Raw genomic sequence first — 19033 nt, forward strand, 5'->3', positions numbered from 1 at the left:
CCAGCCTCCAAGAACTTTACACCTCCAGAGTGAGGAAAAGGGCTAAGAAAGTCACTCTGGACCCCTCACACCCAGCTCACTCTCTCTTTGTACTGTTGCCCTCTGTCCGGCGCTACAGATCACTGAGCACCAGAACAGCCAGACACAAGAACAGTTTTTTCCCCCAGGCCGTATCCCACCTGAACAACACATAACACACCCCGGTACTGTACATCTGTAAATAACCCATCAAACCTTCATCTGTACATAGGACACATGCACATTCACAGTTCTGTCTAAGGTCAGGTCTCTTTTCTGTATATTTTAATTTTTATTAGGGCCCAAGCCAGTAAGGCGCAGGGCCCTATTGTTCCCCTAAGGATTATTATTTTTAGGGCCCAAGCCAGTAAGGCGCAGGGCCCTATTGTTCCCCTAAGGATTTTTTTTTTTTTTTTTTTTGACTATCCGGGCACTTTTGGGGGCCTTACCGTGCTCGAAAACTCTTGAAAATTGGCACGCACGTTGGAACCTGCGGCCATTAGGACGCCGCTGAGGCTGGGACCCGGGCGTGGCACAGGGGCTCTACGGCGCCCCCTGGAAAATTGTCAGAAAACTTGATGTATAGCTCACACATACTTGCACGTATTCATATGAAACTCGGTACACATATAGAACTCATTGAGCTGAACAACTTCCGCGCAGCATGTCATAGGCTCCGCCCAACAGGAAGTCGGCTATTCAGGGCTGTTTAAAAAGCGCATGCTCTGGAATTTGATATACTCCTCTGAGGATTTCCATACGATTGCCACCAAACTCGGTGAACATGATCTCAAGACATTGGGGACGCTAAATTGCGAAGATATTCTTGATATGTCGAACGGTTTGCCCGTGGCGAGGCGATGAATTATGGCGAAAAATGAGACCCAGGAAATGCCTAATAACGTCTACATATATTGTCTGATTTTGATCAAACTTCAGTGATTTGTTCGTTGTATGACGCCGATCGGATAGATGTGACTATTATGACTGAAAGTGAAAGTGATGAATACTGAAAGAAAGTGATGTATACTGAAAGTGATAACCAACTGGCTGCAGGAAGTGTGTCGTTTTCAAAATGCTTTGAATTCAGCATCTTATTTTTACTCGATTTGCTTCAAACTTCACCAGAATAATGTCAAAACACGGCCGATGTAAAACTGTGAAGGGAATATTGATATCTAAAATTATGTTGCCATGGCAACGTGTCAAAGTTGAAAATTCCTTTCTGGTGATTTTGAGGCAGATAACATGTTTAGAATGTCATGAAACTCAACACACATATCCATTTTAATGATAGTTAGACACTGGAAAAAGCTCATAAACGGGCGTGGAAGAGGCACTCTATAGCGCCACCTTTTGTCAAAAATGGGGGGGTTAGTTTTAGCTACAGACACCAAACTCGGTACATAAATTGTTCTTATTAATCCGGACAAATTTCTAATTAACAGTCATTAGCTACGACCAACAGGACATCAGCTATATTTATTTTAATGTGTTTTTTTTTTTAAAACGGGCTGTAAACAAATTCATACTCCTCCAAACAGAAACACGTAAATCACACCAAACATTTTTTCTTATGATGCCAAAATACTGAAGATGCTAAATTGCGGACGGATTTAGGATATCTTGAACGATGATTTAATGGCAATGTATTAAAGTTACAGTAAAAAAGAGAAAACTTTTTTTTTTTTCTATTAAGATCAGCTTCCAAACACTTCATAAAAAATTACATACACAGAACAATACAGTCTGAGGATATGTGATTAATTTCATGAATTTACAATACACTATGCAGAGGAGAAAATTAAAAAACTATCAGAGCTGCTTCTGAGTGAGAGCTCCCTGTCACTGCTTCTGAGTGAGGGGTGGGGGTGGGGTGGGGTGTGAGTGACTGTGTGAGTGACTGTGTGGATTGAGGCAGTGGGTGAGAGAGAGAAAGAGAGGGGGTCTGTTTTTTAAAATCTTAAAAAAATGCTTATAAATCATTAAAGATTTTGATAACACTTTATAATAAGGTCTCATTTCTTAACATTAGGAAATGCATTAATTAACGTGAACTAACAATGAAAAATATATTTTTACAGCATGTTAATTCTTCCATGATAGTATGAACTAACAAAGAACACTTTTTTTTAAAGCATTTATTAATCTTTTTAATGTTAGAAAAATAGTCATGTTCAAAAGATAAACTTTAAAATTTAATAATATATTAACACATTTTGGAATTAATATTGAACAACATTAAATGGTATATAATTATTAATGATTATATATATATAATGATAGCTACAGACACCAAACTCGGTACATAAATTGTTCTTATTAATCCGGACAACTTTCTAATTTACAGTCATTAGCTACGACCAACAGGAAGTCGGCTATATTTATTTTAATGTGGGTTTTTTTTTAAAACGAGCTGTAAACAAATTCATACTCCTCCAAACAGAAACACAGAAATCACACCAAACATTTTTTCTTATGATGCCAAAATACTGAAGATGCTAAATTGCGGACGGATTTAGGATATCTTGAACGGTGTTTTAATGGCAATTTATTAAAGTTACAGAAAAAAAAGAAAACGTTTTTTTTTTATCTTTTAAGAGCAGCTTCCAAACACTCCATAAAAAATTACATACACAGAACAAGACAGTCTGAGGATATGTGATTCATTTCATGAATTTACAATACACTATGCAGAGGAGAAAATTTAAAAACTATCAGAGTTCTCCTGTCACTGTGCTCCTAATGTGTGCGGTGGGTGACTGGGTGGGTGACTGACTGTGTGAGTTCAGTGAGTGTGGAGGGGGAGGGGGTGGGGGGTGGGGGTGGGGGGGAGAGAGGGTCTGTTTAAACTTCTCAATAAAATCCTTAAAAAATGCTTATAAAGCATTAAAGGTTTTGATAACACTTTATAATTAAGTCTCATTTGTTAACAGTAGGGAATGCATTAATTAACATGAACTGACAATGAAAAATATATTTTTTACAGCATGTTAATTCTTCATTGATAGTATGAACTTACAATGAACTAACAATGAACAAAATATTTTTAATATTAGAAAAATAGTCATGTTCAAAAGATAAAACTTTAAAATGTAATAATATATTAACACATTTTGGAATTGATTTTGATAAACATTAAATGGTATATATTTATTAATGATGTAAATTAACAACAGTTAAATAATGTTGTTTTTTAACATTGGTTAATTCACAAATAACATTAAATATTAACAATATATTTTTTACTTTCATTTGTGTTAGAAAAAAATTATTCATGTTAGTTAATGGAAAAATAAATCATTAAAAAATGCTTATGAATCATTAAAACCTTTGGTAACTATAATAATTTCTCATTTGTTAGCATTAGTAAATGCATTAACTAACATCAACTACCAATGAAAAATATATTTTCACAGAATTTAAAGGTTTATATGTTGTTCTGTGTGTGTGTGTTTCACAGAGTTGATGGTTTGGATTAACCCTTTAACTGCCGTATCCCTTAAAACCAAACTGCCAGAGGGTTACTGTAATGCGTGTGCTCGCTGGGCACCGTTTTATCGATGCCACCGGGGTGGCGTATGCTGACGGCTTGGGCCCGTCATCGCTGCTTGCAGCTATATTTACTATTGTTATTCTTAATTATTGTATATTCTCTTCATTAGTGTTCTTTATCACCTTAATTATATGTTGTCTGCACTATGTTTGTACTTTCTGTACTGGAAGCTCATAACACCAAGACAAATTCCTTGTGTGTGTAAACACACTTGGCAATAAAGCTCTTTCTGATTCTGATTCTGATAATGGCAAAGAAAAAAACATGTTTTTAACATCTTTGCAAATGTATTGAAAATAAAACACTTAAATGATTCCATTGCATAAGTACTAATACTAGCTCTGGAGCATTCATATTGCTTGTAGATGTTACTGCACTTTGAATGAAGTTAACCTGTGGCAAATTCAATTGAATGGGTATGATTTGGAAAGGAACACACGTCTTAATAAAAGGTTTAACAGCTGAAAATGCATATCAGAGCAAAAACCAAGACCTGAGGTCAAACAAACTGCCTGTATAGCTCAGAGACAGGATTGCATCAAACCACACATTTGTGGAAGAGTTCAGAAAAAAATTCTGCTTCATTAAAGGGTTACAGAAGCATGTAAAGGGTTACAGAAACACCTGCAGATTTTAAATCAAGGTGCGGACTTGGTTTTATTCATTTGAATGTTCGGAGCTTAGTCTCTAAAATGGATATGGTTCGTATTTGGGCAAAATCCACTGATGCGGATGTAATTGTTCTAACTGAAACTTGGCTAAGTAAATCTGTTCTAGACAAGGATATTTGTATTAACGGTTATAATGTATATAGGTCTGACCGACCAAAAAGGGGTGGGGGCGTAGCAATATTTAAAAAAAAAAGGTTTCATGTTAAAGTATTGCTTCTTAAATCAGTGAGTAAACAATTTGAATTTTTAGCTCTCGATTTTGAGGTCTCTAAATCTCTCAGCTTAACAGTTGTTGGTTGCTATAGGACACCGTCTGCTGATAGTAGTGCACTCTCTTCTTTATTCCAGCTATTCTCAGCTCTTGATGCTAAAGAATTGGTAGTATTAGGTGATTTAAATTGGAATTGGTTACATTCAGTAACTGATGAATTTAAAACCTATTGCGATGCATTGAATCTTTTTCAGATTGTCGACAAGCCCACTAGACCGAACCTAAAATGTCCAGAAAAATCATCATTAATAGATATAATCTTAACAAACACTCCTCATAAGTATTCAACTGCATCCATATTTGCGAATGACATCAGTGATCACTGTGTCATCGCAACAGTTAGAAACACAAAAATTCCTAAAACTAAACCAAACATCATAATAAAGCGTGACATGAAACATTTTTCAGAACAAGGGTTTCTACACGATTTGATTGATTTGGAGTGGGAACAAATACATTTAATTCCTGACCTTGAAATAGCCTGGGAACTTTTTTATGCAAAGTTTTCTGCTTTAGTCAACAAACATGCTCCTCGAAAAAGGTACAGGGTGAAGGGTCGGAATAATGCTTGGTTCTCTCATTATTTATCAAATATGCTTCATGAGCGCAACTTGGCATGGGCAAAAGCAAGGAAAACCGATTCAAACTCAGACTGGCTTGATTTTAGGCGATTGCGCAATGCATGTACGGTTGCAGTCAGAAAAGCTAAAGCTGAACATTTTCTTTTAGAAACATCTCACAACCTAAACAATCCATCAAAATTTTGGAAAAGTGTTAAATCATTAACTGAAATTAATAAAGGTATAGAACTTCCATCATGTATTATTAAGGGCTCTGATACAATCATTGATAAAGTAAATATGCTTAATTGTTTTAATGAACACTTTATTGCTTCTGGTTTTTTGTTTGATTCAGTTAATGGTGCTCATGTGAACCCTTCGACTGTTCAGTCAGAGAGCTTAGTGTCTAGTCAATCTTTCAACTTTTCACCAATTGCAATCTTAGAGGTGTGCAAAGCCCTTAAATCTTTAGTTGTTTCGAATTCGGCAGGTCCGGATAATTTAGAACCTTACTTTTTAAAGCTAGCAGCTGATTTTATTGCCCCACCTCTGACTTATATTTTTAACCTTTCACTTGACTTAAATGAAATTCCACTTATATGGAAATCAGCTTTTGTTTATCCTCTGTTTAAAGGCGGAGATCCTACACACCTAAATAATTACCGGCCCATATCCAAGTTGTCAGTCTTGGCCAAAGTCCTTGAAACATTGGTCAACAATCAATTAAAAGAATTTATATCTGTTAATAATACCCTGTCTGATTTTCAATCCGGTTTTAGAAAACAACATAGTACAACTACGGCAGCCCTAAAGGTAATAAATTATTTTATTGAATCTGTTGATAACAAGAAACATTGTGCAGCCTTATTCATCGATCTATCAAAAGCATTTGATACTGTTGATCACACTTTACTGATACAACGACTTGTCAGCATTGGATTATCTAAGCATACGATCGGTTGGTTTAATAATTATCTTTCAAACAGAACTCAATGTGTACAGGCAGAAGGTTTTATCTCTGGTTCACTCAATGTCACCAAAGGTGTGCCACAGGGGTCAGTCCTGGGACCACTCCTATTTACTCTATTTATAAATAATATTGATCATAATGTTCATAATGTAAAGTTTCATTATTACGCTGATGATACAGTCATATATAGTTCAGCATCCACATCCAATCGGGCTCTCTCTCAGTTACAGCTTGCATTTGATATTGTTCAGCGTAACTTATTTGAATTAAAGTTAGTTTTAAATGTTGATAAAACCAAATTCATGTTGTTTTCTAAATCCAAATCAATCCCTCATAATAATCTTCTGCCTATTACTGCGTCCCAAGGTTCAGAAATTGAATTTGTGTCTCAGTATAGGTATCTGGGGATTTTAATTGATGACGCTCTCTCCTTTGGCCCTCATGTCCAGCAACTGGTGAAAAGATTGAAAGTAAAATTGGGTTTTTACTTTAGAATTAAATCCTGTCTTTCCTTTGAGGCAAAAAAGAGGCTTGTTGCAGCGACCTTTCTGTCTGTATTGGACTACGGTGATGTTATATATATGCATGCATCTTCACAGTGTTTATATGCTTTAGACACTGTTTATCATGCTGCACTGAGGTTCATAACAAATCTTAAAACCCTCACTCATCATTGTGTACTGTATGCTCGGGTTGGCTGGTCTGCTTTGTCCATTCGAAGACAAAAACACTGGCATGTTTTTATTTACAAATCTATTCTCGGTTTACTTCCTTCATATCTTTGTACTTACATTTGTAAAAAGTATGCTTGTAGCTACAGCCTACGGTCACAGGAATTATTTTTACTGTCTGTTCCAGTGGCACGTACAGAATTTGGGAAAAAGGCATTTAAATTTGCTGCTCCCTCTGCCTGGAATTGTTTACAAAGTACATTGAAACTGAAGAAACTGGTTTCGTTGGACACTTTTAAAGTACTTTTAAATGATTTAGAGAAGGAAACATCGGGTTGTAGATGTTTTAGCTAGCTATGTAGTGATTTGAAATTTGACTGGATTTGCTTGTGTGTGTATATGTGTATGTATTGTTGGATGTTTGTTAAATTCAAACGTGCTGTGTCTGTCAGTCTTGGCCAGGACGCTCTTGTAAAAGAGATTCTTAATCTCAATGTGCTTTTTTTCCTGGTAAAATAAAGGATATAATAATAATAATGTAGTCTCCGTTACCCTTAATGGAAGAAGTTTGAAACAACCAGGATTCTTCTTAGAGCTGGCCTCCTGGCCAAACTGAGCAACTGATGGAGAAGGGCTTTGGTTAGAGTGGTGACGAAGAACCTGATGGTCACTCTAGTTGAGCTCCATGATCATATGCGCGGATAGGAGAAATCTACAGAAGGACAAACACCACTGCAACATTCCACCGATCTGGGCTTTATGCTGGTGTGGCCAAACTCAATCCTCTCTTTAGTGAAGACACATGAAAACACACTTGGAATTGACAAAAAAGCACCTAAAAGACCCTCAGACTCTGAGAAACAAGATTCTCTGGTCTGATGAACCTCAACTCTATGCATCATGTTTGAAGGGATCCAGCTCTGCTCATCACCTGCAGAGTACCATCCCAAAAGTAAAGTGTGCTGGTAGTAGCCTCATGCTATGGGGCTGTTTTTCAGCAGAAGGGACTGAGGGACTCGTCAGAGTAGAAGAAAAGCTCAATGCACCAAAATATTTAGATAGCCTTAATGAAAACCCAGTCCAGAGCATTCAGAACCTCAGACTGGGCAGAAGGTTTACCTTCCAACAGGACAGTGACCCTAAGCACACAGCAAGAGTGGCTTATAGACAATGCTGTGTCTTTCAGTGGCCTAGCCACAGCCTGGACTTGAACCCAATCAAATATTTCTGGAGAAACCTGAAAATGTGCGTCTGCCCCCATCCAACCTGAAAGAGCTTGTGAGAGGTGAAGAGATGACATGAAAACTCTGGACATTTTTAATACTTGGTTTATAATTTATGTCAGTGTCACTAAAATTATGATAACTTTTCTGAACACATTTAACCATTGTTTTACATAAATAATTTGCACAGTCCTTAAGGGAGGCGTATTCCCCCACTCTACACTATACGTCTCTCTTTTTACTCAGTGCAACATAAACTGTGCTTAAAATTGTCAAAAGTAACATTGTCGAATGTTACAGTAATTCCACTCAATTAACTGATCATATCGAACATTTAGATGTGTTAAAAACAAATATCTCAAAACTTAATTTCGCTTCATTCGCGCGAGATCTCGTTCAGGAAGAGAGCAGATAACACTCATGGCGGGACGACTGAAGGTGAATAAGCGATGTATCGCTGTTCTTAGATAAAGTTTTGTGTTTTTATTTTATTTTAAAGGTCCCATGGCATGAACATTTCACTTTCTGAGGTTTTTTAACATTAATATGAGTTCCCCTATAGCCTGACTATGGTCCCCCAGTGGCTAGAAATGGCGATAGGTGTAAACCGAGCCCTGGGTATCCTGCTTCGCCTTTGAGAAAATGAAAGCTCAGATGGCCCGATCTGGAATCTTGCCCTTATGTCGTCATACGGGGAAAGGTTACCTCCCCTTTCTCTGCTTTGCCCGCCCATGAGAAAATGAGCTATGACCGTGCGAGGCGAGCGAGAGACATCATGGCTTGCAATGGAGCTAAGCACTGTTTTGCGTCTGAGTAATAAACTGCGCATATTAACAGACAAATTATGTTCATATTTAAAAGTCCAAACAGTCAGTAAGCAACAAGTGCTTGGAAACGCTGTTTTGCAAATTATTTATTGATGAGTCTGCTGCTTTAAGGCAAACTGAAAGCGTTGCTTCTCTGCCGCTCGCTGCTCAGAACAGACGCTGCGCCGGGAGAGCCAGACCTCGCGCTCGCGGGGCAGTACTGGAGACATCTTACAACTGAATAAGTTTATTTTTTTTATTTTTATAAGTCGTTAGGTTTGTTAGTATGCACCCGTTATGGGTACAAAAGTTGCCTAAAGGGTCTGAAAGTTACTAAATATTGTTCTAAAGTCGCGCTCGTGTGTGTGAGACATGGGAGCTGATGGCAGCGGGCGGTGGTTATTGTTGCGGCCCGCCCAGGTAAAGTCTATGTGTGGGAAACACTGACCGTATCCAGACACAATATTTTAAACTAACCATTCGGAGACGTCCTGCTGTAGCCGCTGAGTTGCAACTTATTAATCCGGTGCTTCTCCATCCGGATCAGATTCTGGGTCAAACTGAAAAGCTTGAAGGACTGCGTGTCTACGAGCCATTGCGATACATCCACTGTCAACATTAGCGCATGGTACCGTGGTGCAAGCTGCAGACCACACCCACCCTCCACCTTGCCCCGCCTCTCTCCTCCTCATTAGCATTTAAAGCTACAGACACAGAAATGGCTCGTCCTAAGGAAAGCTCATTTTGGGACTGGCTCGTAGTGGCTGAAATTCTGCACCACGGCTGAATTTCGGGAACGAGACTTCAGATACAGTACTAGGAACCACTTAGGCCTATATAAAAGCATCCAAAAAATAGCATGTCATGGGACCTTTAAGTTTTGTGTCGTCAGATCAAGAAGAGCATGCATTTACAGATAAATAAGTGGCACTTTTTTTGTTGTTTTGCGCCTTACGTTGAATCAGCTCCTGTTTTCCCCAGTTTGTGTGAATATAAAATGACAGTAACCCTCTGTGATCTCCTGAAATCAGGAGAATCGTCTCAGTTTATTTGATTGCTATGGTAAATTAAATGCATTAGACTAAAAGAAAAAAAGAAAGAAATTCCGGGATAATACCTTGGGTATTTTGGACATTGAAATATCACAAAATAAATGGATATGGTGACATTCAGTATTATGGCATTACATGGCATTATACCACCACTTTTTGTAAAGGCTTTATAGTGGTAAGACTGTTTTCAAATTTTGTTTTAGTCGATAATTACATAGCCTGTACTATATGCAAATTTCAGTACTAAAGGCAAAATCTTTGTTGAGCCTACATATTCAGTTTTGATGATAGAAAAAAGTGTGGTCTCTTGTTGCTTAAGTATCCTCTCTTGATCTTTTCAGAAACAAGCGAAAGATGCCTTAAAGATGATAGGATGTGGCAGTGCCCTGTTCCTGGGATACCTCACAGCCTCCGGAGATGAGCGTTTCTATGCCAGTTCTCTCATGCCTGTGCTGCAGAGGTTTGTGGGAGCAGAGACAGCTCATGTCATTGCTGTTCGGGTGATTGGTCTCAGACTTGTGCCTTACAACAACTACAAGGACCCAGTCTCACTTGTCAGTGTGTTAAATATTTGTGATAAATTGCTATATGGATCCGTTTCACAGATTGATAATGCATTTCCATAGTTATTAACTTCTAGCAGAGTTGTTTTAGATTTTTACATTTTAAAGGGATATTTCAGCCAGAAATGAAAATTCTGTCATTAATTACTCACCCTCATGTCATAGCAAACCCGTAAAAGCGTCGTTTGTCTTCGGAACACTATTTAAAGGGATGCAGGATGGCAACCCAAAGCCACGTGTGTTTAGACTGGAGTCAGACCAAGCCGTCATTAACAGGTATGCGTACATTTCTGCTACAAAGACAGTTTTCCGTATTTACCCTTTATAATTTAAAGCAGAGTTTTCCAACCTTTGTCTTGGGTATCTTTGTGTTGTCTGTAGTCACCTCAGTAAGATTCACACTATCCCTCAGCATAAATGAGTACACCCCCTCTCGGAATTAATCAGTTATTCTTTACTTAGAAGACATTAGGATTATTTGGAGACTTAATATTCAAGCAAGTCTGCTTGATCAATTACCAAAGTAGCATTTCAGAATTATTCAGGAAAATGAGATTTTATCAAAGTGAGATCTTATCAAAGTGCTAAAATGTTGTTTGAAAAATAAGTACATCCACCTGAAACTTGCATAATAAAACTAATACATTTGTATTTTAAATAAATAAAATCTTTCTGCTTTAGTTGGATTTTCTTCCTTGGGGGGGCATATAGACCCCAAACTTTTAGAGAGGGATTGCATAAAGAAATATACATTTTTAATATCACAAACTATATATATATATATATATATATATATATATATATATATAATTTTTTTTTTTTTTCATTTACTTGTCAACTTTACATTCATGCTATTTGAATGAAATATCATATTCATGCTTTATGGATATTTGGTACTTTAAAAAAAAATATATATATAAACCTATTCACTGCACTACTACTCAACTAGTGAGTGAGTGAGCGAATGAACATGCTTGTTCGATGTTGCATTTGTGCTCTAGTACCAGTCCTTCATTTAAGTATGAACATTTTCAGATTTGTTGATTTTTTTATATGCCAATTTCTATCAAAATGCTCTCTGGGTGTGTGTGAGATAGAAAGTTTGTTCCACTTTGAGTTTATGCTCTAGGACCAGTCCTTTATTTAATTAATTTTTTTTTTTCAAATTTAAACTGGATTTACTACTTTTTTTGACAAATGAAATGAAAAATATATATATATATTTTTTCACTTTTCTCATTCATTTTCAATGTGGGGTCAATCTAACCCCAAGGAAGACAAATTGTTTTTTTTTTTGTTTTTTTTACACACCTTTAGAAAAAATAAATCAAGTCTAGATTTTTTTTTGTGTGTGTTTTTAGATAGATTATTTAGGAAAAGTCACATGCAGAGTCTCATGCACCTGAGATAAAGGGAACATTTTTAAAAAATGAAGGAAATGTCCAGTGGGGTCAGCTGGACCCCCAAGGAGAGCTTAAGGGTTTTAAACTGGAGAAATTCCACACAAGTGTCTCAAAGATAGCAAAAGCTATGAAAAGAGTGCCTGTTTCATCTTGCACATTAAGGTGCAGAAGTGAAATACATGGTTGTTGTCCAAACCGGAACTACCTACTGTAGCAAAAGCACAATAATCTAATTTTAGTATTTTTCAAGGCCTATATTTACTAAATATAGTCTTGTGGGAATCCATACTCTGGTCTTATAAGACAAAGTAATTCATTTTGGATATAACTGCATCCAAAATGGCATTAGCTTTGCTAGGGGAGGAGTGCAGTGAAAAGTGCCTGGATCCTACACTGAAGTTCAATGGTAGTAAAGCTCTTCTATAGGAATGTATGAGTCTTGAAGGTGCGAGGGACATGTTCTTTATCAATACTGTCATGACTTCACACACAGTTTGATATCATTCAAAAACTTGAAACAAGATGCTAAAGTCTCCTCATTCCCTGCATAGTTTGCCATTTTTTCAGCATAACATTAATGACTATACACATGCTCCCAATTGAAAAACTTCAGTATTTCACCCAACACTAACACTTAAGCATTTCGTAGAGGCAGGAGGACTGAGTACTAGAATATGACACGTTTGTTAAATTTAATCTAGGATGTACTAATTTCTTTGACATAGGGGTGTGTGATATGATGATTTTTGATTGTGGATGATAAAAATGTCTCCATGATCTGCTTTTGAAGAAATGTCATATTATCGTGCTACAGAGCACATTATGTCAGCTGCAGTTCTGGCGCCGCCGTATCAATACAGTGTTCAAAGCGATATACGTTAGCATCAGCGTTAACTCAGCGGTAGTGTTACTCTCACGGGACACTGCACTTATTCGCAATCACAAAAGTACATAATTTGCATGTGCTTTAAAGTCTTACTTGTTAAACGTTTCTTTCATGTGCTGTTCTGAGGTGCACTTTTTTTTTTTACCATGGACACCCGAAGTGCACGCACTAAAAAAACCTGTCAAACAGCACCTGGTTACTTAACTAAGTTATCTTTTGTGCTAATACTGTCAAAACACTCAAGGTTTATGTATAAGCTCAGTTGGGTATGTCTAAAATGAAAGTAAACAGCTGAGAGAAAACGGATGCGTGCCTGTATTGTATATTAGATGCGTTTAGTTCTTAAAGGGACAGTACTAAACATGCTGCCGACCGTCATTAAAGGGATAGGCCTAGTTCACCCTTAAATTTTATTTCTGCCATTATTTACTCACTCACGTTGTCCCAAACCTGTATTAATTTCTTTCTTGTGCTGAACACAAAAGAAGATATTTTGAAGAATGTGGGTAACCAAAGAGTTGCTGGTCCACACTGAATTTGATAGTAAGAAAGAAAAAAAAATACTATGGAAGTCGCTGTGGACTTCCACATTCTTCAAAATAGCATTTATTTTCAGCAGAAGAAAGAAACTCATTCAGGTTTAAAACAACTTTTGAGTGAGTAAATGATGGCATAAAAATAAAACATTTATTATTTTTGGGTGAATTATTCCTTTAATGTTAATAAAACAAAGTGAACAAAGTGAAAAATCACTCACTACTCTTGACTGAAAAACTTTAATACAGTTGCTCTAATAGGAATCAATATATATAGTCTTATTTTATGCTAATGCTAAACACACCTATTGTACCTGAAAATAAAGCACTGTTTGTTTTATTTGTATATGTATTTATGTTTATCGGTCTTCTCATTTTTTAATAACAGGTAAAATTATGAAAGATTTTGATCTTCGCCCACTTTGGCCTAAATATCCACCATTCTTTTTTATATTTTTTTACCTTGTGTGACGAGTCGGCTGCCTCCCCCCTTATTGTCATCACCACCCCGTCCCGTATTCGCCGCCCTTCACCAGGCTCCCGACGGGAGTGGGTGTGTGAGAGAGGAGGGGCGCTGAAATAGCCAGGGCTGGCGGCGTGTGATGAGGCGCACCTGATGTGAATAGAGCCTCATCACCGCCGCCGTTTAAATGCCGAGCGCGCCTCTCCTCGAGCGACCGGTCTCTTCCCCGTGCATGCACGCTGGTGTCCTCGTGGGTCCAGGAAGGGAGCGTCGAGGAGGACTGCCGCACCCGTTAGGCGGCTGACGGGCCAGGATGCCGGGCCGTCGAGTCCCCCAGAGACGCCGGGACCATAGCAGATGGAAGGAGCCGCGCAAGAGACGCCGCCGCCACTAGCTCGCCCGGCCCCAGGAGGGGAGCGCGTGCGGCCACCGGACTCCGCCCCTTCCCTGGACCCTTCCCTGACGAACACTACCCTCCTTCACTAGCCCCGCGGCACAGCAAGGACACCAGGTTGCCCATTCCTTTGGATACTTTATTTTCCCTGGACACTTTATTTTTCCCCTTTATTTGTTTAATAAAAACCTCTCCGAGGCTTGACGCCACACCCACTGTGTCTGCCGTTTGCTCCTCCCGCGACACTTGAAAGGCTTTGTCTTTATAATAGAGAAATGAGTTTGGCTGTAATTCTCAAACAACTTGCAAAATAGTAAAACCAACATGACAAAGAATCGTTATAAAATTGTGAATCGTGATATTTAAAAAAACAAAACAGTGTAATATGATATTTGTGCCACATCGCCCACCCCTACTTTGACACTTCTTTTGAACAAACATTGACTAATACTTATTTTACATACATTAATGATATTTTCTCTGTATATGTTTAAAAAAAATAAAACAAATTGCCATCTTTCCATGAATTGTCTTGGTGATCATTGAGAAAAAAGTATTTTGTATTTGTTCAGAGGGGTGTTGTCATTTATGCCCAGTACTGTACTATATTCTGTGAAGAGTATAATCCATGATTTATAGAATAAATTACAGAACCCAACACTTTGCTCTTTTCTTTTCTTTTTTTCATTTATATTCTTTTTATTTTGTCTTGTCTTAAAAGGAACTAAACATTTTAACTTAAAATATACTATATAAAAAAATCAATTTCCAAAATTATCCAAAAAGTACCTCTACATCTTAAGTTGTCTCGGTCAGTCAAGTTGTAGTTGGTGAAAGATTGCATAATTTTGATTAAGATGGTATTAGCATCTCATTAGCATCTCTGTCACACCAACAGTGTTTATTTTCACCATGGAGAATATGCAAATGAGGTGCAGACGAGCCAGCTTCTCCTGAAGAAAGCTTCCAGTTTAGCATTTAGAAATGTACTTTGCTTGAGTATAGCTTTATTATAGCTGTTATCAGTCCAGTGAATACAGGTTTATGTTTTTAAGCTTGTTATATGTTTTTAAATATTTCTGAAACTTCACTACACACTGACACTTGTGCGTTTTCATTAATACTCAGTGAAAGTGAATTTTCTTCCAAATGGAAAATATTTGAAAAAGTAAATTGAATACGCTTGAACTTAATCTAAATTTCTGGCTGGACAAGGCTTTCTATTTTATAAGTGAATTATGAAAAGAATGTTTTTGGTCTGTTAAATTTCTGATGTTAACATTAAACAATAGAAAAATATAATTGATATCAGTCACACACACCAATATCGTCAGCCAGTGTTGTGTACAGATTCTTCACAGGCATTCAAACAAGGGTGGAGTCCCTCCGGATGGAGTAAATGAGTGGCGTTTGTCCATGTTGAAGGTTTTGAATGCCAAATGCTGCTTGCCATTTGAAAGTTGACGTTTGGACTTTCTCTTTCAAGCTTGTGATTTGAACAAACCCCTAACCTACAACTTAAACTGTGGCATCACTACTGTTTATGCTACAGACGTGAATGATGGCTTCAGCTGTGTTATGTTTAAAAGCAATTGTAAAAAGAACCATAGACTTAAACTGATGGAGGGGTCTTTTGCCTTTATTGAAAAACCAACTTCCTAGAAAACTAGTCAAATTTTGGCAATCCAGAAAACCTTAGTGAGTCTTCAGAAGTCGTGGCCTATTTGTTAGAGAGTCGGACTCGTAATCCAAAGGTTGCGAGTTCGAGTCTCGGGCCGGCAGGAATTGTAGGTGGGGCGAGTGAATGTACAGAGCTCTCTCCACCCTCAATACCACGACCTTGAGCAAGGCACCGAAGCATAAATGGCTGCTCCGGGTGTGTGTGTGTGTGTGTGTGCACGCACGCACTTTGGATGGGTAAAATGCAGAGCACAAATTCCAAGTATGGGTGGATGGGTAAAATGCAGAGCACAAATTCCAAGTATGGGTCACCATACTTGGCCGTATGTCACATCAAACAAACATCAATCAGAAAATATAAATATCTTTATTATTATTGAAATCTAATTTACCTGGTATATAATACATGAATACTGTAGTCTGCCATCCCAGTGTGTCCACAAACCATGGTAGTATCATGGTGCTTATTTTGTAAATATCACATACTTTTGTATAGTGTAAATATTTCACTAGTAATAATTCATGTATTATACCTTTAGTGTGGTTTGTGTATTTCAGGTATGGGTTCAATAGTTGTGGCCTTTCTGCAGTGCAAGAAAGGTTGAAAGCTCGAAAGAATATCCAGTCAGAACTAACGAAAGGTAAATAATAAACACAATTTCCTAATTTTAGTTGCATTCACTTTGAAGGCAGCAGGTTTATGTGGGGAACTGGGGATAAGTTTCCATATTTTTTAATTTTTCTCAAGACTGTGAACGTATCTTTACATAACATAATTTCCCTTAATTCCTTGGAAATAACAAAGACATTCAGTACTTTTTCCTACTTATTTGAATACATTTGTTCAGCTGTGCCAGAAGAAGTCCTACTGCCTTGTAACAGTATAAATTTAGAATATCAGCAGGTAAACCTCTTGGCATCAATCTGGGGAAGAACAAGCTTTCCACAGATGCGGTGTCAGATTATGTGGAGGGAGTGTGGACACTGGGCCCTCTCGCTGACTACCTAGTAGTTAATGTTAGCAGCCCCAACACTCCTGGCCTTAGAGACCTACAGGGCAAGGGAGAACTGCGCCACCTTCTGGACAAGGTAGTTCATCATTTCAGTGATGAAGGCATGCGTTTTTTGTGATTTACTGTTTTCTACACAAAATCATAATTTATCATCCACAATACTGCACTTTTTAAATTCAATACCGATACAGTACTGATACGTTTTGATACAGTTTTAACGATATCTTTCCAATACTGATTATTTCTTAAACGGGTATGTGATTTTTCAAAATAATGTTCAAAAACAAACAAACAAAAATTATTCCATTTAAAGACAAATCACATTTACATGACACATACTGGCCATTGATGTAGCACAAATATGGGCACAGTTAAATATAAAATCTCTACCAATGGGTGTAAAATGAATCTTGAATCTCTTACAGAAATCTAGTGATTAAATAATAGTAATATATTTTAATAAAAGTAATATTTTAATATAAATATGAATCAAATAAAGTAAAAAAAACGTATCATATATCAATGGATCTTGCTGTATATTTTTCTGCAGGTGAAAAGTAGCATTACACCAAACTACGTTTCCTTTCTGCCATTCTGTCCATCTCTCTCAGTATAGTATTTTTTATAATGTGGAGATTAACCTCAACAATCTCTTTCTGTTCATACATTATTCCATGATGGTACATGAAATCATCTGCTAAATATTAAATATAATTAAAAAAAATTCTCAAATGGTGTTTCAAACTAATTGTATTTAGTAAGAATACATGGTTACATGTCAATGGCCATCAATGAAGAAATATACCAATAATGGTGGGCATCTGTGAAAGCTAACCAGCCAAACTGTGGTATGGTCTCAAAGTTCACAACAGTAACGGAGTAAAAAAGAAATGGTATGAAATTATTATTATACTAAATTAAGTTTTTAGTATATTTATATACAGCTGTTCAATTAGTCCTCTATCATTTCCACGATATCACTGTACTACAGTAAGTCTAGATTTTGTATAAAAGTGAAATCTTTTTCTTCAAAACAAGTGAAATCTGTTTTGTCAGATACAGGTTGTATCTTGTCTTAAAACAAATGAATGACCAAAATGAGTTATTACGTTGTCCTGCGTGCTATTCAGCTTTGTATTTTCTTTCTCCACTCTATCATTTGGTGTTGGTGGTTATTCAGGTGCTTAAAGAGCGGGATTCCTTGCGGAGTGAGGACCGACCGCCTGTGCTGGGGAAGATTGCTCCAGATCTTTCAACACAGGAAAAGCAAGACATTGCTGAGGTTATCATGGAGGTCAGTCTTCACAGGTTAAACAAATTATGTAAAAATCTAGTGCCCAATTCATTTAGAAGATAGGAAAGATTTTGTTTTTTTCAGGTTGGTGTTGATGGTTTAATGGTTTCCAACACCACTGTTTCCAGGCCAGACACTCTAAAAGACCCAAATAAACATGAAATAGGGGGCCTCAGTGGTCAACCTCTGAAAGAGCTGTCCACTCAAACAGTGCGAGAGATGTACACGTTGACACAAGGGACCCTTGTGTAAATGGTAAAAGGTCAAAGCCTTATTTTTGTCTTTTATGCATTTAATTTGTATTTGGAATTTGGACTGATAGATGATGAATGCACAAAGTGTATTTGGTTAATAAGGAAATAAGCTTTTGTGTGAGTTTGTAGGGAAGTTATCCATTGTTGGAGTTGGTGGAGTGGCCAGCGGACAGGATGCCCTAGATAAGATCCGTGCAGGAGCTTCTCTGGTGCAGCTCTACACGGCTCTAGTATACCAGGGTCCGCCTGTAGTCAAAAAGATCAAAAGAGAACTGGATGATCTACTAAAGTGAGTATACTAATGTTTTGTTTTTCTTTTTTTTTTTTTTTTAGAGCAAGAAACATAAATAAACATAAGATAATTAAGAAACATAAAGGTATTAAACGCATTTGTTCTTGTTTTGTTTCCTTTTTTTTTTTAGAGCACAAGATTTTAAATGTGTAGCAGAGGCAGTAGGTGCTGATCATAGAGCAACAGAGAAAACTGCAACACCACAGACCTAAAAGGAAGGCTCACACACCAGATGCGAGGTGTTGTCAGAGAGTTTGGCTGCCCATAATGTTTATCATTCTGCATTTACTGTTGCACACTGGTCTCATTCCACATTTTCTTTTAATCATCATTTTGGAGTCATTTATTTATAAGACTGGAACCTCTTATAAAAAAGTTTATTGTGGTTTAGACATGCTATGGTGACATGCCTTGTTAGTGTTGTAAATAAATTCTTGGTAATGTAAAAATGCAAACA

At 37.3% G+C, this 19033-nt stretch overlaps 1 protein-coding gene across 1 annotated transcript; it reads left to right on the plus strand.

Moving 5' to 3' along the window:
• Window positions 1-8360: 8360 nt before the first annotated feature.
• Window positions 8361-18788, plus strand: LOC306881537 (dihydroorotate dehydrogenase (quinone), mitochondrial-like; the record flags this gene model as incomplete). Its single annotated transcript, XM_079435705.1, has 9 exons — window positions 8361-8378; window positions 10140-10356; window positions 10571-10637; window positions 16282-16364; window positions 16625-16812; window positions 17917-18030; window positions 18115-18273; window positions 18419-18573; window positions 18707-18788. 9 exons carry the CDS (start codon window positions 8361-8363, stop codon window positions 18786-18788), a joined length of 1083 nt encoding a protein of 360 aa, XP_079291831.1.
• Window positions 18789-19033: the final 245 nt, after the last annotated feature.

The sequence above is a fragment of the Barbus barbus genome, assembly GCF_936440315.1.
Source record: "Barbus barbus genome assembly, chromosome: 2".
Lineage (NCBI taxonomy): Eukaryota > Metazoa > Chordata > Actinopteri > Cypriniformes > Cyprinidae > Barbus > Barbus barbus.